The sequence below is a fragment of the Acipenser ruthenus genome, chromosome 11 (assembly GCF_902713425.1).
Source record: "Acipenser ruthenus chromosome 11, fAciRut3.2 maternal haplotype, whole genome shotgun sequence".
Taxonomy (NCBI): Eukaryota; Metazoa; Chordata; class Actinopteri; order Acipenseriformes; family Acipenseridae; genus Acipenser; species Acipenser ruthenus.
Genome location: NC_081199.1, coordinates 3200459 through 3222732, shown reverse-complemented (window position 1 = coordinate 3222732; position 22274 = coordinate 3200459). Strand labels below are relative to the sequence as shown.

At 42.4% G+C, this 22274-nt stretch overlaps 1 protein-coding gene across 1 annotated transcript in view; it reads right to left on the bottom strand.

The window, feature by feature from the left end:
* LOC117426910 (nitric oxide synthase 1-like) overlaps positions 1-16732 on the bottom strand; it is a 28167-nt gene extending 11435 nt beyond the window's left edge. The window contains exons 1-10 of the mRNA XM_034045124.3: positions 16256-16732; positions 11921-12756; positions 6640-6766; positions 4786-4923; positions 3985-4112; positions 3148-3310; positions 2680-2771; positions 1994-2135; positions 1404-1543; positions 426-600 (exon numbers count right to left, since the gene is read on the bottom strand). Of these exons, the coding sequence (XP_033901015.3) occupies positions 426-600; positions 1404-1543; positions 1994-2135; positions 2680-2771; positions 3148-3310; positions 3985-4112; positions 4786-4923; positions 6640-6766; positions 11921-12624 (1809 nt within the window). The 5' untranslated portion in view covers positions 12625-12756; positions 16256-16732. The remainder of the gene's footprint in view (positions 1-425; positions 601-1403; positions 1544-1993; positions 2136-2679; positions 2772-3147; positions 3311-3984; positions 4113-4785; positions 4924-6639; positions 6767-11920; positions 12757-16255) is intronic.
* Between the last annotated feature and the right edge of the window lie 5542 nt (positions 16733-22274).

Genomic DNA, 22274 nt, shown 5'->3' with positions numbered 1-22274 from the left:
ATTATCAGGTGTTCACAAAACAAATGGGACCTTGCCAGCAGCTGGGATACACGTCTGTTTGAGAGTTCACTACGTGCTGATGTGTGGACGGCATCTTTTGTTGTTCCCTTTTACACTTATCTGTTACAGCAGCGCTAAGCTGTGTATTGAGGGTATCAGTCATAACATCAAACACTGAAACGTAAAACCTAATATCGACATAGGTGCAGAAAGACGGTTCAGGCTTTTCAGCGACGAACCAACTGATAGAATTCGAATACTGATCTTAAGTTAGGGTTAGGGTGTTGAGACCTCGCAACGGCTCAAAGAGAACGAATGTTTGAAAGAATGCAGTGCAGTTTTACACTGTCCTACCTTTCTGCACCAGGTAAACAACATGACCCATCTCACAGACCCATACCAGACACCCCCACAGCCCACAGTACCTCCAGAATGTTGTAGCGAGAGCTGTCACAATAGTCCCGGACCCCGATCTCTGTTCCCATGTACCAGCCACTGAAGGGGCAGCCTGTGAACTCCAGACCTCCGACCTCCAGGAGCATGCTGGACACTGCCGGGAGCCCGTACCATTTCAGGCTGAGGTCTTTGAACCAGTCAAACCTGCCGCAACACAAACGGGTTTGAAACCAGTTCATGCATTCTTATCACCTTTGGTTTTTCAGCAAAGCACGCACGTGTTTTATCGACTTAATGTCGCCAAACTGTTACAGAGGTCTAAGAAAATAAACACACAACCCTATGAGACTGTGATTTTGGTTTGCAATCGTGAACTGTATTGCTGTAATTTTGTATTGCCTTCAGGCCAACACAGCATCATGCAACATTGAGACACATTAAAGCAGCATGTGCCATCATGGAAAGCATACGTCATTGTCCATTGCAAACGTTGGAACAAAATATCCAGAGAATATCATTTCACTTGATGATTGCAAGTGAAATCGAGGATAGGCTTTGATATTCAATCTGTGCTGTTCTCTGTGACTTAAACTTGCCCAAATGAATGTAGGAAAGTGGATCAAACTGGAACTTAGCATGTGGGTTCTAAATAATATATTTCATGGCCAAATGGTAACTCTCTTATGCAATAAATAAAGCTCAGTTGTATCATTCATAGGATTTAAGCCGGCCAGCGAGTCAAAGTCTTCTATTGCATGTTTCTGGGCAGCAGCCAGCTTTACGCCTGGCACTGAAGGATTTGCATTAATGTTCCTTCTTTCATTATTAACCATGCTCCCATATCAACACGAGGAGACTCCCCTCCTCATTTACCATGAAGCATTTCCATTTGCAGAACTTGTGGCAGAGAAGCCACCTATCCATCAACCTATCAACCTGGAGAAGCACCCCCACCCCACTGCCCACTCTGAGCTCTCATCCTGCATGACTGCAGTGTTCACACTTACTTGGGGTGTTTCATATGCACTTCCAAGATCAGATCTGCAGGCAGCTCAAAGAGCTCTGGATCATTGCCATTGGCTTGAAGCAAGAGAGGGAGGATATCAAAGCGTCCTTTAGGCGGCTTCCATCCTTGCTGAATGCAGATCTGCACAACAGAATACTGGGGATCAACGCACACATTCTTTTCAAGCTGATCCTTCCTATTCAACTTCTATCCAGTCAACAGGTCAATAATAAACTTGTCAGCCTCTCCGGTTCCCCCATGAATCTCACTGGTGAGTATTAGCTCAAAAAGCTTGCAGGGTTTATCATGCAACAAACCTGTATTACAAAACTAAGCAAAGGAAGGGCGTTCCAAAGGTAGGTGGAGCTTTCTTTCCCAATCACTGTGTCTCCTATGAGTCATGTGATTATGTGACTCCCAGTGACTCCTTGCATTCAGGAAATCAAAAACAAGTGCCGGTGCTAAAACAGAATCCTTTAAAACCCAAAGACACGTATCCCATGAAACACACGAGTGCTGTGCCACAGTGAACAGGACTGCGTTCAAGGCAAGAGGTGTTAAAATATATTCTCTTTATATCCAGGTATTTACCTCAGTTAGTTCCACAGAGGCAGGATCTCCCAGAATAGAGCCATCCGGCTGCTTGTAGCCAGCATAGCGGATCAGCTGACTGTTCCAAACGCGGAAGTCATGCTTGCCATCTGTCCTCTGGGGGAATATAGTGATAGCAGACCTAAAAACAAAACATGCATTGATATTTCAGCATTGATAAATACAGGATTCCGGGATATTTATAGCTGTTCTTTACTGTGTTTAATCCATATACACACAAACTGACTTGTAATGCACTGGCATATACTGGTGTTCCCTGATACACAATGCTATATTTAGACAGTGGTACCAGATCATCACACTTAAGTTGAGTTAATGTGGCATTGCAAGTGGATCCAGTGGGATCTTTGAACTTCTTAAAAGCATGATTTCATCTACAATGTAGCTCATGCAGGAAGCAGCGTCATAACGGTAAAAAAAAACCTCTCGTTTTCTTATTAATGCACTGAAATAATGTTAAAATAGAATTACATTGCAGCGGATCGTCAACCCCACTGGTTGGTACCCATGCATACTTGTGTTCTGTGAGTCGTTCAAACAGACTACAAAGAGTCTTGTGGAAACGAGAATGAAGTGGATGTAGAATATAGTGAAGCAGGCATTCGTTTGCAGTAATACGGCATTGCTATCCTGTACTGGACTCTGTTCGGAGTCTCGGGACGCACCTGAGGTTTCCTTTGTTGGTAGCGTACTTGATGTGATTGCAGATGTAATTGAACATCCCGTGAGCTGTGGTACAGTCCCTGGCATCAAACACCTGGAGAGAAAGAAAAGATGTGCCACCCGCAGTTAGAACTGCCAGCCTGGATACCAGGAGATACGTTTGAAAGTGTGGGTCGAATGAAACTGCCAAAACTGAAAATCAGAGAAAGAGTGTCACCAAAACAAGTTACTGTCCCCAACAAGCAATTATTTGGTAACACGGCAGTTCCAATTTGCTTCCAGTAAAGATCCATGATCCGTAGCACTGAAGCCCGTTGCTGTATAGTGAATGTCCCTGATAGGGATCCCTGTTAAAAAAAGCACCGCTCATGCTAAGGTAATTAGGGCTACCAGAGGCTAGAATCTACTTTGAAAGGCATTGAAAAAAGAGAAATGTGCATGAACATGCAAACAGAGAGGACCGTGCTGACCTGCAGTTTGGACCACTGAATCCTTCCAATACACCGGGCTGCGTTCCTCCAGGCATGCTTAGCCCCATAAATGAGCTCTGTGTCTTTTAACTGATAGGTCCCGGAAACTTCAATTTCTTTAGTCACTTCTTCCAGTCTGTCAACGTGAGCCTTGGAGCCAAATCTGGGAGTGAAAGCAGTAAAGAAAGCACATGAAAGGAAATGCCTGTCAGAATCACACGTCTCTGATTGAAACTTTCTGCATTTCTTAAACCAGGGGCAGCAGCTGAAGAAAAAAATACTCTGCTATTTCAAAAGTGGAAACACTTTTTAAGGTTTGAAAAAAAGATTCAATTTTCCACTTGCAATTAACACCAGTAACCTTTTCACTGATGCACCTTCCTTAGTGAGTAGCCGATCTATAATTTCTAAAAACAAACAAAAAAGCCCTCCATTAGCTCGCATTTCATTTGTGCTGAACAGTGTGTCCCTTCCAAAGGATACATTTGCCATTAATACCGGGTATGTACAATTTCAGTAAAGCAGGACAGTGATCAGACTAGAAAGGGATTTCGTCCTTCAAAGAAATCAGACTCACTGAGGACATAAAAAATACAGATGTGTTATGCCTAGATCCTGAGATAATGTTTCTCCTCATCTCCACATAACACTGTAAATTTAAAGTGAAAAAATGGAATACAAAATTTAAAGTTTAACTGCACAATGATAAGGGAAAGAAGTGAAAAAATGTAACCTGTGGAGGAAAATTGATTTTAAAAACCTTAGTTTAAGATAATCTGCTGTAACTAGAGATTTCAAAGGGCGGTTAGTCATAGTCAACAATAGAGCCTGTCTTGCCTTTTTATGGAGGTGTAGTATTGGTCAATGAAATCAGTTGCAAGTGGAAGTAACTCTTCGTTTGTTCTCACATGCTGGTTTGGGGTCATCACAGAGCCTATGCAAACCTGTTCTGTGCAGATTGGCAACTGCATAGGGGAAAAAACACATGCACAGAAAATGTAGCATCATATTTTCATAATTACTCTTGCCATCAATTATAAGTAATATATATATATATATATATATATATATATATATATATATATATATATATATATATATATATATATATATATATATACCTCCCTTCAAACCTATATACTTTCAAATGTAAAAGTAATATTTACATGTGTGTTTTCAGATTGATATATTTTGTATTGACAAGCCCCTCCTATAACAGACAGTCCCTTCCACTGTCAGCACTCCGTACCGGTATGTCGTTAATTACTGTGGCTTTGCCGGGTGATTAACACAGCCCAGCTCCTCACAGAGTAGTATTCCCCGTGGGTCAGTGCAAAAGGACAGGTTGACAGCCTTGTTATGTTATGCAGCATTTGCCTTCAATTACCTCCTGGATACTAAATAATAGCAACATTAGACAAAGTCATTGCGGAGAGAGCAGCTTCATATATATAACCAGGGAGGAGCAGCCCAATCAGATATTAGATTTCAATTGTGCTGTCACTATAGCTAGGCAGCATTAGAAATACATCTTCAAATGCTGAAAATGAGACAAGTTTAGTTTTCTCTACACTGCATTAATGAAGAGATATGACCCATGACTAGTGTTAACATAAACCTGAGAAAGATCAGCCGTACCTTACTTGATTTTAAATGCAAAGTATCATTAAACAGGCAGCCAGTTTCCCAGTTCTTTATTTTCATGAATCGAGGACATTTGGACGGGCTGCCATTTGGCAAATTCTTGGTAGGTGATACTCTTCCTGGGGGCGAGGGCTGTAGGGGATATGAAACCACAAGTTATAATCTAAAAACGAAACAGACAACCATTTCTCATTCTGATTGGAGGCCACATGGTAGGGCTCCTTTGTTAGACTGATCTGGTTTGAAATCATTTGTTTATGATCTTTGCACATTCACCGCTTACAAACCACCGGAATAAATACAGAATGTACCACCATTAATATGTAAAAAAAAAAACATCATGCACAAAACGCAGTAGGTTTTGTTGGATTATGATGCATTATTATCGCTGAGGTTAACTCAGCTAGTGGTAAACTGGAGAAAAGTTAACTTTCTAGGTTTTGGATCCAGTGTGTGTTTTGAAATTTCGTTTTTTTTGTCTAAGCCCAATTCATACCATGCATGTAGGCAGCTGGGCCAGAGCCAGAAGATACAAAACAAAAGAGTTTTTGTAATCCCTTTGATTTCTATGAATTGAATACCTTGGTTTAACAATATTGTGTTGAAAGGAAAAGTTCATCATTGAGCAAAATGTGCAACTACAAAACCCGCAACTAAAGTTGTCAGCAAGTGATGCATCTTTACACAGTACATCCATTGATTAAAGAATGATTGCAATTCATCCACCTTGGAAGTTAAATAGGACTGGACTCCATTCACACATAAAAAAGGGCCTTATTGTGCACTTGGGTGTATAAAAAGAAAGCAATCATTTTGAAATGGAGTTAAAGTGAGTACAGCTACAAAAAAACAGGGCTTAATTACTTTGTAAAATTGCTGTGCTTGCTGAAGAAATAAAAGGGAATGGAGAGTCAGTTGAAGCTTGATGATGTTCCCTGTCCTTATTATGATAAGGGTAATGTTTCTAAAGATTGATTTATTTAATGGCATTCTGTTCAGAAGCATTGCCTTTTCTAACAATTACATGCCAGTCTAAGAAGGCTCAGAATGAGATCCTGGGAAGCTCGTACTTTGATTGCCCAGTTAGTTGCAGTATGTAACCAAAGAATAGCAGATGTGTCTAATTATTTTGGTAATGTTAAACGCTACAGGAAATAACACCAATTGACCCGACAAACAAAGTGACCTATACTGGTCTGGTAGGAAGGGAGGGAGGGGGGCTAGATGAGGGGGAGTGAAAATATGATAGCTTTATTCCCTGCCTTCATATTAAAAACGCTGTTACTTATTTCAAGAAATGAACAGGAGAAAGTCACTGAGATGAAAGTGTCTTGCTTGCAGGAGAGCCGTAGGAGGAATCACAGACAGAAATAGACACTGAGCAGATTCAGACATGGCAGTCTTAGCAGAATAAACAACATCGCCACATCCACAGCATACACTGAGCTCTGTGGTAATCCGGTAACAAACGATGACATCCTTAATGACCTGTTATTTGTACAGTAAACTGATGTTAATTGATACAGCATTCCAGCAGGGTTCTACATACGACCATGAAGAAGGATTTCATCTCATACTCTGTTTACCAAGATCCAGTTTTTATCTGGCATCTATAGCAACCCCCTGGATTGGTGCCTTGTGTAAAGCTGGATGAGCGAGGAGTGAGTGAATGAATAGATGAGCAAATGCCAAGGTGCCAGGTAGCAAGCAGACTGGGAGCCACCCTCCTGAGATGAAGCCAGCTGCAAGGAGAAGGCATGCGGATTAAGATAACCTGAAATGTTATCCATTAGTGGAGGCTCCTTTCCTGTCTAGAAACTCCTAATGCATGTGTTGTTATCACTGTACCTGCACGCTCTCAGAATAAGGGTTGTTGAGGACCACTGGCATGTTGTCCTTTCCCCACAGGTCATCAAACACTCTGTCATTGTCCACGGCCAGCTGTAGCGATTTCTGAGTCACCTGGGCCAGCTCCCTGTAAACACACGACACTGTCACTGCAGACGCTTTGAAGCAATGGACGCCACTTTGTACGAAAAATTCAGCTGGTTGGCAGTGACTCCTATGGCTTTCCATTGTAATTTAAAGTAACTGGAAAAAGTTACATAATTGACATAAAATCTATCAGCAATCAGGGTATTTTTCATTCTTTTGAATGAGGCCGTCTGAAAGTGTTACGGTACCACAAAGGTGTTGAATACTTGAAGTTAGCATACAGTAGCATGTCATTGTTTGCCTGTTTATTGACTTAAGGTGAATGAAGGTGATCACAAGGAAAATGAAAACACTGTATTCCCCTGACCAAGGTATACACCAAGCTTATGGTTTCCCAATAGGAATGGGTCTCTGTGGCAAAGCGCCCCGCCCCTGTGTGCATTTGTGTTATGTGTTGTATGTTGCGTGCGTGTGTGTGTTAATGTTGGTGTATAGTCATTGGTACACGGGATATAAACGGGTCTGTGTTTCACGTGTATTTAAAAGGTGTATATTTGTATTTAGGCACGGGATTGCACATCACGCACGTGCATTTAAAATATAATATGTGAACACGGGGTTTCACGTAATGAATTCACGTGCTGGGATTCAAGTGAGTAATTAATTAGTAATTGAATCCCAGCACAACAGTATATATAGATGCACAGTTTCACTCAGTCGTGGTTAGGTGTTCGGAAGAGGAGAACGGGAGAGAGAGAGAAGGAGAGAGAGGAGAGTTAAGTTAAAGATCGTAAAAGTGAAGATAAGTGTGTGTACTCACCGTGTTTGTTTGTCTCCGAGCACCGTTTGTGTTTAGTGCGTTTTGTTTGTCTTTTTACTTTGGCGTATAGTGCCGTGTCCCGTGTTTTGTGCTGTTTTCAACCCTTTTATTTGTTAATAAACGCTGAGTGCAGCCATTGCACTCAGCTCATCATCAACCACTGTCTTTGTTTTGAATTCCTGTCTGGTCTGACGCCACCCACTCTGGCCGTCTTTGTGACACGTGGTGTCATCGTGGGATAACCGCGCCTCCAAGCGTCAGACCAGGAGGGGTTTTGTTTAGAAAAAAAAAAAAAAAAAAAAAAAAAAAAAAGAGGCAATGGCAGAAGACGCCATCAAACTGCGGGGCTGGTTCCTGGAGAATGCTGGGCTGGAGGCCCAGTCTCTGCCCATGGTCGTCCGGGCTCTGTGGATGATGGACTGTGAGAGATGGGAGGCATATCAGGAGGAACACACCCCAAACACCTTGGAGGAAGGTGTGGAGTTTGTCCTCAGCTACCTGGAGGCAACCATCAACGGAACAGCAGCCCAGGTAGCAGGACCACCAGCAGAGGAGTACCTGCTGTCCCCATCTCCACCAGCAGAGGGTGAGTACCTGCTGTCCCCATCCCCACCAGCAGAGGGTGAATGCCTGCTGGTTTTGCCTCCACAGCCCAAGTGGGAGGAGCCTGAGCGTCCACAGCCCGAGCGGGAGGAGCCTGAGCGTCCACAGCCCAAATGGGAGGAGCCTGAGCGTCCACAGCCCAAACGGGAGGAGCCTGAGCGTCCACAGCCCAAGCGGGAGGAGCCCGAGTGTCCTACGCCTGAGTGGGAGGAGCCCGAGTGTCCTACGCCTGAGTGGGAGGAGCCCGAACGTCCTACGCCTGAGTGGGAGGAGCCCGAACGTCCTACGCCTGAGTGGGGGGAGCCCGAACGTCCACAGCCCAAAAGGGAGGAGTCGGTGCGTCCACAGCCCAAAAGGGAGGAGTCGGTGCGTCCACAGCCCAAAAGGGAGGAGTCGGTGCGTCCACAGCCCAAAAGGGAGGAGTCGGTGCGTCCACAGCCCAAAAGGGAGGAGTCGGTGCGTCCACAGCCCAAAAGGGAGGAGTCGGTGCGTCCACAGCCCAAAGGGAGGCAAGTCGGGGCTTCCACAGCTCTGGGACCCAAGCCACCAGCAGAGGGGAAATGCCTGCTGGTTCAGCCCCAAGAGCCGGAAGGGGAGGGGTTACAGGCTCAACCCCCTGAAAATTTTTGGGGGGGAGAAGGGCAGGATGCTGGTGTCCCCCAGCAGCCTCTCGCTATGCTGCTGAAGGCAGCACGGCGCGCACATGCCCAGCCGCCACAGCAGAGGGAGCCAGCACCGCCAGGAGCAGAGGAGCTGGAGCTGCCTCTGCCTCCACCACCTCCAGGAGCAGAGGAGCAGGAGCTGCCTCTGCCTCCGCCACCACCACCGCAAGGAGCAGAGGAGCAGGAGCTGCCTCTGCCTCCGCCACCACCACCGCAAGGAGCAGAGGAGCAGGAGCTGCCTCTGCCTCCGCCACCACCACCGCAAGGAGCAGAGGAGCTGGAGCTGCCTCTGCCTCCACCACCGCCAGGAGCAGAGGAGCTGGAGCTGCCTCTGCCTCCACCACCGCCAGGAGCAGAGGAGCTGGAGCTGCCTCTGCCTCCACCACCGCCCAGAGCAGAGGAGCAGGAGCTGCCTCTGCTGCCCGTACCTCCGCAGGGAGTACGGTGGCCGGAGCCCCAGAAAGGGGAGCTGCCGGCCACGAAGAAGGGGGAGGAGGTCTGGAGACCACTTTCCCCAGCAGCAGTTTCGCTGCAGGAGTTCTTGTGGCCGGAGCCCCACAGGAGGGAGCTGCCGGCTACGAAGAAGGGGGAGGTCGGGGGACCACCTGCCCCCGCAGCTTTTTCGCTGCAGGACGGGACCAACAGGCTGTCAGCCGTGCCACTACCGGCAGGGGTGCTGACAGCATGGCCAGCCATGGGCCCACTGAAGCCTCCCTTCCCAGCCCGAGACTTTGTCCTGGACTGCTGGGTTTTTAAGGGGGGAGGTGGCCGTTGAGGCCATGTGTGCTGCGCACAAGGGGGGGTATATGTGGCAAAGCGCCCCGCCCCTGTGTGCATTTGTGTTATGTGTTGTATGTTGCGTGCGTGTGTGTGTTAATGTTGGTGTATAGTCATTGGTACACGGGATATAAACGGGTCTGTGTTTCACGTGTATTTAAAAGGTGTATATTTGTATTTAGGCACGGGATTGCACATCACGCACGTGCATTTAAAATATAATATGTGAACACGGGGTTTCACGTAATGAATTCACGTGCTGGGATTCAAGTGAGTAATTAATTAGTAATTGAATCCCAGCACAACAGTATATATAGATGCACAGTTTCACTCAGTCGTGGTTAGGTGTTCGGAAGAGGAGAACGGGAGAGAGAGAGAAGGAGAGAGAGGAGAGTTAAGTTAAAGATCGTAAAAGTGAAGATAAGTGTGTGTACTCACCGTGTTTGTTTGTCTCCGAGCACCGTTTGTGTTTAGTGCGTTTTGTTTGTCTTTTTACTTTGGCGTATAGTGCCGTGTCCCGTGTTTTGTGCTGTTTTCAACCCTTTTATTTGTTAATAAACGCTGAGTGCAGCCATTGCACTCAGCTCATCATCAACCACTGTCTTTGTTTTGAATTCCTGTCTGGTCTGACGCCACCCACTCTGGCCGTCTTTGTGACAGTCTCCCAATGCTTTCTCTGGCAACGCTCGTGTTTTTCAAAATAATTGCAGGTAAGTGCAAAATATCTCCTTAGTGGTAGTGAGAGTCTTTATTTCTGTAGGCTGTCGTCTTGTTTCTCTTGGACATGTAACACGTACAAAATAACCCTCTGAAATGCATGCAAACAGGGCATCTGTCCTTCCTTCATTATGACTCATGCCTTCTCATGCTCAGGTATTTGAACTTTGATACTAAAAGCATGGGGTCAGTGCTCTAAGCCACTGACAACGTGTAAGCACCACTGCGGTTTGTGCAGCACAGCCAAGTAAACTATGACACTTATAATACATATTACACTCTGAAGGTGTGTTCATGAAGATAGGCTGTTGCTGTGCACTATAAACTGTAAGGACTAGAAGCGATGTTAGTTAGTTAGCAGCACATTGAGTGCATTTATCAGGGATTGAAAGGAGCGTGGTAGTGTGAGCAACCCACAGAGCAACGTGCAAATACAGTACTACAGTGTGCCATAGAACTACTTATCAGGCTTTGGGTGTTTAGAAGAGACTGGTGACAAACAGGTGAAGATTGCAACGACAGGGGATTGAGACACCCGGGAGGCATCAATCAATTTGTGTAAAAACCCAGAACAACGAATGCAAGCGATTAACAAGCCCTGTCAACCAGCTCAGTGCTCGGGGAGCAAGATCCACTTATTTTTTAATTGAGTGCCAGCAACCTGGAGTTCATTTTCATTGCTATGAAGTTCCGATTTTTTTTTTTTTTTAGAAGTGAACTTTGGTAAATAACCTTTTCTGTCGGCCTAAGAGCATGAAAGCTCTCATGCAATCACACAAAACTCAAAAGGCGACACCTGTCATTATTCTTTAAGAACAGAAGGCAGCAGGCTTGGTTCTACAATTTGTTCTTTATCCCTATTTCAGTATTTCTGTATCCGACTCTTACAAGAAATCAATGCACTGCAGTTTCACTTAATCAGGGCTATTTACTACTGATTATGAGTTAACATTGTTGCCGTTTATAAATAGTTCTTGCTGTAAGTTTTCATAAAATGAATTGCAAAGAGAGAGAGAGAGAGGAGAGAGAGAGAGAGGAGAGAGAGAGATGGATCACGTGACTGGATTTGCTGAACACAAATAGCAGAACCTTTCATAACTGTCTAAATGGCTGCTGTGTTTTAAAACCCCTTATTTATAGCTACACATTTGTCGAAGGACTGTTGTGCCTCTTATCATAAGTCCCAATCTGAAATAAACATGGTTCCTAGTTCTTTCAATGAAAGCCAGTGATTTATTTTTTATAGTGCAGCAACTGCATCTTACTAATGGCACACTGATAAGATTAGAAAACCCTACTCTCACCTAAATACACAGCCATCTGATTTCATTTGGACCTTCGCAGGGTAATCAAATTCTACACAGTAGCTATATCAAGTTGTTTACACACCAAGAACCAAAGCCATAGTATTTTACTTACAGTAGTAAGCTTTGAAACTAGATTTCCCTTATTTAAAAATCACACCACTAAATTTAAAATTCAATTAAAAAAGCTAATAATTTAAGGAAATGAAATCCTGTCAATTCCCTAGGTACTACATCCCATAAACAATCATCATGTTCACTATGAATAGCCCTTTATATATTTATATATACTGTCAGTAAGATTCTCTTACCTGCCCACTTGAACCTCCACATCTCGTTTCTCAGTCTTATGTAAGCCTTCCCCATTGAGCTCCCTTTTGCTGTGCTTTAGCAAATTCAATACTGGCTCGATTTCTTTGAGAAGGTCATTATTTCCAGCCCCACCATTGGTACGGGAGTTGGGACTGTGATCTGTTGAGCCATCACCCTCTTTCAGAACATCTTGGCTGATCAAGGAGGACTCAACGCCATTGACCTGAACGAGGGGGCTTGGTTCCTGGTCTACAGCTCTGAACGGTTCTTTGTTACTTTGCATGCCTGCCGGTGTAGAGCAATCGATAGGCTTGGGCACCGGAAACAGAGGTCTGGTGACTCTGCTAGTCTTTGATCTTCCATCTCCAGTGAAGGTAGTCTCTAGATGAGTGCTGAATCCCTCCGGGCCTCTCAGAATCAGAACCACATAAGTCTCTGGAGAGATGTTCTTCAGCATTTCCAAAGCCCTCTCATAGCTCATTTCCACCAATGGCTTGTTATTAACCGCTAGGACGATATCTCCTACTTGAACAAGACCACTTTCTTCTGCAGCCCCTCCCCTGATCAGATCGGATACAATGACGGGAGGCTTGCAGACGCGTTGCTTCACCAGAAACCCGAGGCCACCAACCTTCTTTTTGAAAAGCCTCACCGAAATGACATTGGGCTGCAGCTGCTGGACGCTGAAATCAGTATCTTCCATGGTTAGGTTTCAGGTGGAGGATGATTCAATGTTAAATGCGTTTAAAGAAACTGTTACTTGAATTGGTATAAGAAGGGGTTTTAATCACATGTTGGTTTTTCTCAGACTTCTTCAGAACAGTGCTTGTCTTTCCTGAGAAGAAAATAAAGAGATGTTACATGAGGCTCGATCAGAGAGTCACCGGGATGAGTGCAATTGAGATAGTAACTAGTCTTATTAGATAGAAATATCTTTGACTATATTTAAACAAATTCTATAAAATATAATGGGGAAGATTGTGCTTGTTAAGCAAGGCAGGGATGTATTAAGGGTTATCCTTATTGATTCTACTGGCACACTGTACATCCACCAAGCAGAATAAAACTGTCTTAGCATAAGGAGGTTATAATAGAGGGAGATCTTCAGAGAGTGGTGTTCAGATGGAGCTGGAGGTCAGAGGGAGGGAAGGTTATTAAAATAATGTAATGACATTAAGGGTTTTGTTTTCTGCCAATATTGGCATGAGCAGACAGATCAGACTGTTCAAATCCAGATACTGAAGATAGACCTCATATTTTATAATGTACTTTGAGCTACATGTTCTATCTACAGCGGTCCTAGCGTGTATGATTGAATAAACACAGTTTTGGGTTTCACGTGTATAATTCAGCTCATAAATACGTTTCAAGTAACAAAAACAATATAAGAAAAAAAAATGTAATTACTTTCAGTAACTTAAATATTACATCAAGGTGCATAACAGGAACAGAAAGAATTAACAGGCATGCCATGCTTTGTGTACCGGTGAACTGCATACCATTTTGTAGCATTAAATAATTGTATTAATTAAGCTAGATAAGAAATTTCAATTGTCAGTACAAAAATAATCAGATTGACATTCTGTCAACAAGTGCCATTCACTTTGTTTGTGTGTGCCGTTCCCTATTGCTGTTAGCCATTAGAGTTTTCATAACCTAGGAGTCGAGATATTCCCCTGTTGAACTCTAGTTTGCATCCTAACTTTTCTTGGCTAGGCGTGATCTCACAATATCACTACACTGGTGTGTTCGGTTCAAAGGAACACTATACACAGAGTTCTTTTCTGACCATTTTCTTGCAACCTGAAACGTGTTTGTTGGAATATGTTAGCAAACCATATGTGTGCAATTATGCATCGTATAGTTTTCTAATGCAATTAAGCAAATAGGTAAATGCTAACTGTAATGCAAAGTTCTGTGCTACTGCGAGGGTGTATTTTGTGTGGACAGCTGTTGCGTTCAGAGAAAGAACGTTTCAGCAGTGTGGAGTAGTGGTTAGGGCTCTGGACTCTTGACCGGAGGGTCGTGGGTTCAATCCCTGGTGGGGGACACAGCTGCTGTACCCTTAAGCAAGGTACTTTACCTAGATTGCTCCAGTAAAAACCCAGCTGTATAAATGGGTAATGGTGTGTAAAAAATAATGTAATTGTATGTAAAAATAATGTGATATCTTGTAATAATTGTAAGTCGCCCTGGATAAGGGCGTCTGCTAAGAAATAAATAATATTAATAATAATAATAATAATAATAATAATAATGGGAGGCTTACACGTACAGCATGTGATGAATAGCCTATGTACTATACACCTGTTATATTATTACATTCTGACAACCCAGGAGACTTTCTTCAGCAAACAACGCTTTGTTTCAAGGCACCTGTATATACATCAATATATTACTTTGATTTGAATATAGAAAGTGTCCCCTTTCTCCATCAGCCCCGAAGCAAAGCGCAAGATAAAATGCGCCGTACCCACGTAACTCTTTCAGCACCATGGTCAGCGCAGTCGTTCTGCATTTGTTTAGAAAACTCGGCATTTTAGTCTGACCCTATTTGGAGAGGAGTACCGTGCTAGCTAATCTTCGAGGCATATCGTTTCTATAGATACAGCTGTGTTTTCTTGACGTGTTTAGTCTCTTAGATTTTTATCTCATAGTTCATACCATCATTATATCAACATGTATATCATGCACGCGACTTTACACTGTACAGTATCCACATGTACATTTTTGTGTCAAGTATTTTGTATCTATAGTTGTCAAAACACTTTTTTTTTTATCGTGACGCGTTTTTTTCTGTGTTTCCGTGCTGTTAAATAGTGTGCTAATAAAGGATTCGCTGTTTTTAGGTGTACATTGATATCTAACATGTTTCTAACCGTTTCTAAGCGCGTAAGCCTCCAGCACACCCCATTCATTAAACTAAATGACAGATGCCTCACAAATGTAGAGGGCAAACGTTTACTCAATGTTTTTTTTAATCAGAAACCAGTTATGTTTTATGAACATACCTTACCTAAAGTGGCAATAACATTATTATTATTATTATTATTATTATTATTATTATTATTATTATTATTATTATTATTATTACAGTCAGCGTTTTAAAGACTATTATGTTCACGCTTTGAATGCTAGGCTGTATATTTTGAACATGTTCGTGAAACTATTGTCCACCAATAAAACGGACCCTTTATATTCCAATGTGGATATTCAAAAACGAACAGTGTTTAATTCTACCCTTTCCCTCCTGTTATCATTATGCACTCCTAGCCGTCATACCATTGGGATGTCTTTACCTGAACTATCGCTGTCTTCCTTCTTTCGGATCACCTGCAAGGTGTGATGCCAGAAGTGCATGTTGTATCTCCAGAAAGGAATGGACCTAGTTCAGTACTGGAGGTCCAGAGAAAAGGGGGGTCCAACGAGGTCACCTAGCCTGGGCTTTAATTTAATACAATTCTATCAAACCCCTTTATTAAAACATCTAACGCCCTACTAGAAAAAACTACCAAAAAGCGTTCCCACAAAATACACCAACAAAACCAGGAGAAGCATCATCAGAATAGAACAATCGTTTGTGAGCACTGCCGGTATTGTTAATTACACTTTTCAAACCTTTGAAAGTTTCTGCACGCATTCTTGCACATACAGTACTGCATTATATTCCCATTGATCCTGTAGTCGGAGAAATAGAACAATAATCGCAGTAGGACTAAATGTATTATGTGTTACAACGTCTTCCAAATTTAAAAGAAAAGTATCAGCGTGTAAATAATGCATATTCTTCTAAACAATGACCTACCCTGGAACTGGAGATTTTGCCATTCTTCTTCATTAAGGATTAATAATGTATCTGAACAATAATCTACTGCTATTGTTCAATTGAACACACTTATATTGTACCGAGAGCACACTGAGTATAGACCTTAACATATTGATAATAAACCATATTGTATTCATATTGTCTCAATGAGAATGTATTCAATTAGACATGTAGCTCAGATGGGGAATAATGCTCGTGCCTGCAGAAATAAAACTGCTTCTATGAATATATATGTGTGTGTGTGTATATATAGTACATTTCCACATCCAAAAATGACAGTAAAGTTCTTCCAAAACAGAAATAAAGTAAATTCAGTTTCCCAAATAATCGCACACCATGAGCACAGCAACCTGTCAAGAATTATCTTGATAGCAATGTCTGAAATGATCTCAACGCGATTTTGCTTCTCCTAAAATGATCAAAGTGTAGTGAAACTAGAAGACTCTCCCAATGGCAAATACATATTCTATTCTGAGATGAATGACATGAAGCAACGGCATTAACTCACCTTTAGAGAAATGAACCTCAGTGCGGTGAATGTCCCACCTTCTCTCTGCGCGTCTCTTCTTTGTACAGTTCTTGTCGGTGTTTTTAAACTAGTGATCTCGATATCTGTAGCTTCCCAGCTACTTCAAGCAGGCACATTGACAAAGCAGCGTAAGTGAGCGCGCCTCGGAGAAGGGAGCAGTGTAAATATATAACCCAGGGACCCTGAGATGAGCTCAGTCCAGGTCGTGATCAGGCATTTATTTTATAATGTGCAGTCTTGTCATCACCGAGACGGATTAGCCCTGACGTCCAACCAGTGCTATGGGTGTGGATGGATAATATTGTTCTCATTAAGAAGGACCTGTGGTCAGTCATGTCAATAGAAGGCTAGACCTCTGCAGCTTATTTTTTCAAATAAGGGTATTTTGAATTCCCTTTAAGAAATGAAACCAGAGGCTCGCCTGGTCGTGTTTTCTTGTTATATACTGGTAGAAATGCGAGGGATGTGCTTGGATGATGCACACAATCTCAACTTGGAAACAATTCAATGCAAGCATTGCGCTGGTTTTATGCCAGGCGCACAATTAATCTTACACTTTCCTCGCATCATTCTTAATCTTAAACGTGTGTCTCTAGTACTGTAGTACTGTATTTCGGGACTGATCTTGAAATGCTTATTGTGATAACCCGGACGTAATTATTATTATTATTATTATTATTATTATTATTATTATTATTATTATTAATAATAATAATAATAATAATAATAATAATAATAATAATACTAATAATATTACAGTCAGCGTTTTAAAGACTATTATGTTCACGCTTTGAATGCTAAGCTGTACATTTTGAACATGTTTGTGAAATGATTGTCCCCCAATAAAACGGACCCTTTATATTCCAATGTGGATAATAATAATAATAATAATAATAATAATAATAATAATAATAATAATAATAATTGTTAATTCCAGTTGGTCACTTGCCCACCTCCCTCCCAGGAGAAACGCGGCGCAGAACAACTGAAAGCAGCTGAGGATGAAACTTGAATGGTGTATTCTCCAGCGTTTACACATTTCATTGACACTTCGGTGCCTCAAGAGAGAAGCCTTAGCTCTTCTTAGTTGTGAGCTGTAATAACATTGTATTTATGCAAACAGCCGAATAATAAAGTGATTGCATGTACTATTTCTTAACCCAAGCGCCTGGTCTCCCGCGATGAGGAGAGTGCGTCGAGTGTTGTTTACGCGGCGGGGATTTTTCAAGGCGTAAAAAAGAAAAATCAAAAGTTCTTCTGCATTCACATGATAAAGCACAGTGTTCACGAGCCCAACATCCAAGCAGAAAACAGTGGTAAATTGTGTATGCTTACCCCACCATCAAATAAATTGAAAGAATAAGAATATGAATCATAGTTTGCAATAAGGTTTGGAATTAGCAGGTTTCATACAATATGCAGGATATATATATATAATAATCTGGAAGGTAAAAGATACACACTGCTCCAGACCAGGGCTGTCCTGCACACACTTTTGTAGTATCCCATTGGCGGTTTAATGAATTAAAAAAAGACTGCAAGGACAATCTGCAGTCTAAGGTAGAAGCAAGTACAGCCTATGTACGGCATGTTGATGTAGTGTGTTAAGCATACATGCAACACGTTTCATGAGCAGACGCTGGGTCTAGAAGTGGTGTTTTTTTATGGCTATCTAAGAACTCCCTGGTACTCAGTATGACTCTTACCCAAAGAGGACAGGTAGCTCTGCTCCTGACCTTGCAGCCAGGCTGTACATGGATGGAAATAAGACTCCAATTGCATAGCAGTTTCACTCTTTCCAGGTTTCACTATGAGCTTGATTAGCCATGGTGTATCGGTAACAAGCTCAGGTGTGTAAACGTGTATTAAAACCAGGAATGTGTTGAACTACTGTACTATTTCCATCCCTGTTTTAACATGCTTCACTGGGATGATGGCAGAGTTGATCCGTTCTGTATGGAAGCCTTCGTTTCACTTGCCTGTCCACTTCACCACTGAAGAGGTCAGGTGGAGGCAAGGCTGGTAGTGTGGTGGGTGGATCGCTGATGTCACGACCCCAGCTGGGCACTGTGGATTTTGGAGGCATCGTTTTGAATCTTAATTAATCATCTGCTTTGCCACCTTCCATTGTGTAACAATAATACTTGAGATAACCCAAAAACAAAGTTTATACAATAATACGTAGCGGATGTCTTGAATTTTTGGGAGTTATTTGATTACTCTGCGCTTGTAAGGGATGACAGGAAAGAGGAAGCGATTGCTCAACTAGGAACAATTTCCAAGCTTGATGCAGATGTATGAGCGCTGTCAAATCTTGCAGCCTGGAAAATCTGATTTGTCAGGAGGGTTATTGTGTTTTAGTGACATAATATCATTGCTTCTTTTACTACTTCCTAGAGCAGCATATACATGTTGATGCACTGCAGGAATGTTGAATTACCAATGAACAAACTCCAACATGGTGAGCCGAGGGTCAGGGATTGCATTATCGAAACACATGTTCCTTCACAGGAAATGTTTGCTTGCGAGATTGGGTAATGCATTGCCCAAGGTAGCACATTTTTTTGTTTAATTTAGGAAGGATGTGGCTTCAGTCGCATTGCAGAGGTCCTTTGTGCAAAAAACAAATATCCTAAAATGTTACAATACAGAGAAATGAATATATCAGACCGAATGCTATTCTTTTACATGCCTGAACTTTATCAGTAACCTTGCATGTTTGGATAAGTCACCTATATTGAGATTCTTAAGTTGAGTTTTAGATCCTACTAGACGGAGTTCAGATGTGTCCAGCTGAAGAAAATTGGCAGACATCCAGGCCTCGATGTCTTGAATGCAAGCCGAGACCCGGACCATGGCAGAGGGGCTTCCAGGGTCGAGTTACATGAACATGACCATCTCTCAGATTGATGTTAAACGGGCCGGCAATCAGACATGGGGGGTTTCCATGTTCTTTTCTTCAGATCTGTCTGATTTGATTTGTCTGTTGAAAAGTCTCAACCCAGGTTTTAATAGCAATCCAGTAGACTTTTAAGAGAATACCATCTGCCGCCCATTCAAGTTCCTTATGCCAATGATTTGTAACATCTGCCTTTCAATAAACCAGCGGAATCGGAAGAGATTTTTAAACCTCCCCTTCTGCTCTGATCCACAGCCCTGTGTGTTTGGCTGATTCTCTGAGCTAAAACTGGCACCTGCTGGTTTCTAAACTCCCAACTTTGCATCCTTGGAACTTGTACAACTGGAACCTGTGTTACGTTCTGCAATAGAAGAATCAAGTCCAAAGAGATCCTCCGAGCAGGAGAGGAATATGAAGGCATGCTTTTCGACAGAATACTTTGTAAATGTCATCATACAGAAACAGGCAACAGCTCGTTCGTGCTGTATACCTCATCATCTGCCTCTCCAGCTTATGTTTTGAGAAAGAAAGTTACAGTATTTTATTTCAGTTGACATATAACATTAATCATCGGTTACAGTATAGAGATGGCGGAAACAACGCCGAGAGGAGTTGCATGCAATTGCCCTTCTTTCAACAGAATTCAAAGCACATTCAGAGTCGTTCATTTAAAAAATCTGTGTTGCTACCTGATAAAATGCAGGATTTATAATTCTTTGTGAGACGACCGCACCTGGTGTGTTTGAGGAGCTTTTGCAGGAAACACACTGAGATACGCTGATTCATAAGCAGGGGTGTCAGACTGTAGGAGACGGTAGGTGGAAGAAAGAACAGAGAAATGACGGAGCGTTACAAGAAGATTCAGTGTGCCCCGGGAGGCAGGCATGGTTCCCTGTTTCAGTCAGGATCTGCACCCCTTGCTTTCTTTGAAAAAGAGCAAACCCGGGCACACAGCATCCTTCCAACAAAACAGGCAGGTTTCTCATCTCCCCTGTAGGCAACTGCTGTTTAAATATATGAAGAATCTGCTCAAAACACTACAAGCTATGCAAGGTCCTAGAAACAGATGTCTTTTGCATGACAGACATCAAAGACACTCTAATCAGCTTGTGGTTTTTAAAAAAAAAAAACTCAATCCATTTGACTTTGGAAAAGGATATTAGCATATTAAATCACACATACAGTATACATAGCTTTACAAGCAGTTTGTCTTACATGGGTGCAAGTGGGAACTCCGCAGTCCCAGTGGCACCCATATTTAACTGCAACTGTCCTGTTAAATGGTTCTAATGACACGTTTCAGTTATTAACCTCACAGATCCAATCAGATCTCCTCTGAATAGAGCAGAGATAACAGCACTAATACCCCTCTGAAGACCCAGATAAGTGACACTGTATTCTAGTGTAATGATCTAAATACTGCTGCCCTTTCAGTGTACCTTAACTCTGCCGGTGTTTTTTCCCCAGGAGTGACCCTCTCAGACAGTGATTCATATTGCAGAAAAGGGTAGGCTTCCTAGTAGGTCTAAGGGCAATGCTATTTCAATCCAACACTGTTAAGATAGTTAAAATGGACTTGTTGTCTTTTAAGCACTATAGGGTTTGGATCCGGACACTTGACATTCACTATCATCAATTAACACCTGGTAAGCACTTTAGCACTGCAGTCAGTTACTGAGGACTCCCTCGTACACGGTACACACACACACACACACACCACATGGAAACCAAATGTGTTTGATTATGTTTGCTTTTTTCTTGTTTTTTTTGGTTCAGGGACACATTTTTTGACAAATATGTGAAGGAACTGAATGTCTGTAAATTTCAAAGAGATTTAGCAGAACAGCTTTACAATTAGATATTCATTTTAACCAGTGCTGCTGAATATGCAGATATGCCCCAGGTCATAAACTAAAATGTATGTTGATTTCATTAGGAGCAGTTTGCTGTACAGTAGCTGAGCGAGGGAGAAATCTAAGACAGCAGAAAGAGAATTGACAATATCTACAAAGAGCAGCTGTGCACTCCCTTAAAAGGCACAAGTTCAACATTGTACAATATCACATACTTGTAAGCCATTAACATGGGTGGCAGTGGGACGTGTACAGTGTGTCTGAGAGTCTATGTGTGGGTGATGAAAGATGTCCCTACAGAATAAGCAGCAGAGACAAATTGAAACCTCATCTGAGATGCCGGAACCTTTCGTTTTATTATACCACAGGAAACACTGAGGTACAACCTTCACTGCCAATATATAAGTGATCTTCAGCAATGCTGTGGCACTACAGTGGCAATGACCCTGTACTAAAGGACAATGGTACAGGCAGGGATGGAAATAAGACTCCTATTGCATAGCAGTTTGATCCAGTCCTGGTTTTACTATGAGTTTAATAAGACACGCTCCTGAGATTGTTGCCTATGCACTGAGGCTAATCAAGCTTGTAGTAAAACCTGGAATGGGTGAAACTGCTATGGAATAGGAGTGTTATTTCCACCCCTACAGCAGGTCCATTGACACCCAACATTACTGGAACGTGACGGGCTATTCTGATGAGCTATTCTCCTCGGTTCTTTGTGTAACGCATGAATAAGGGGAACAAAATTGATCTGGAGGAGTTTTGAGCTTTGATAACGTGCATCATTCTATCATATGAGTCCACTGGTTTGAGTACGTTCATGGGAGAATGGCTGTTGCCTCTCAGACAGTCTGATGAAAGAGAACGGTATATGTATTGCATGTCTTGAGAATAGGTGTGGGCTCAACGAGGACCATGAGAGACCTTTAATAGACGCTAAGTAACTCGTAGAGCACCACTTGACATTGCCTTCCTGCTTTTAACAACTGAACTTCCTGCTTTTGATATTTCATCTGCATGGTTCATTTGTTTAAAAAAAAGAGAGCAACACACTCCAGAACAAACAGAGGTTTTGTAACTGTTACTTATTTTCAATTTTGACCTCAAAAGTTGTTGGCGTTTTGTGCCACTCTGTTTCCCAACCCGCTATTAAAAGACTACCCTAGATAACTCAGGCATGGGTATTATTTCTTTTGTATTTATTCTTTAAGTATTTTTTTCTTCCCCCTTCTTACCACAAAAA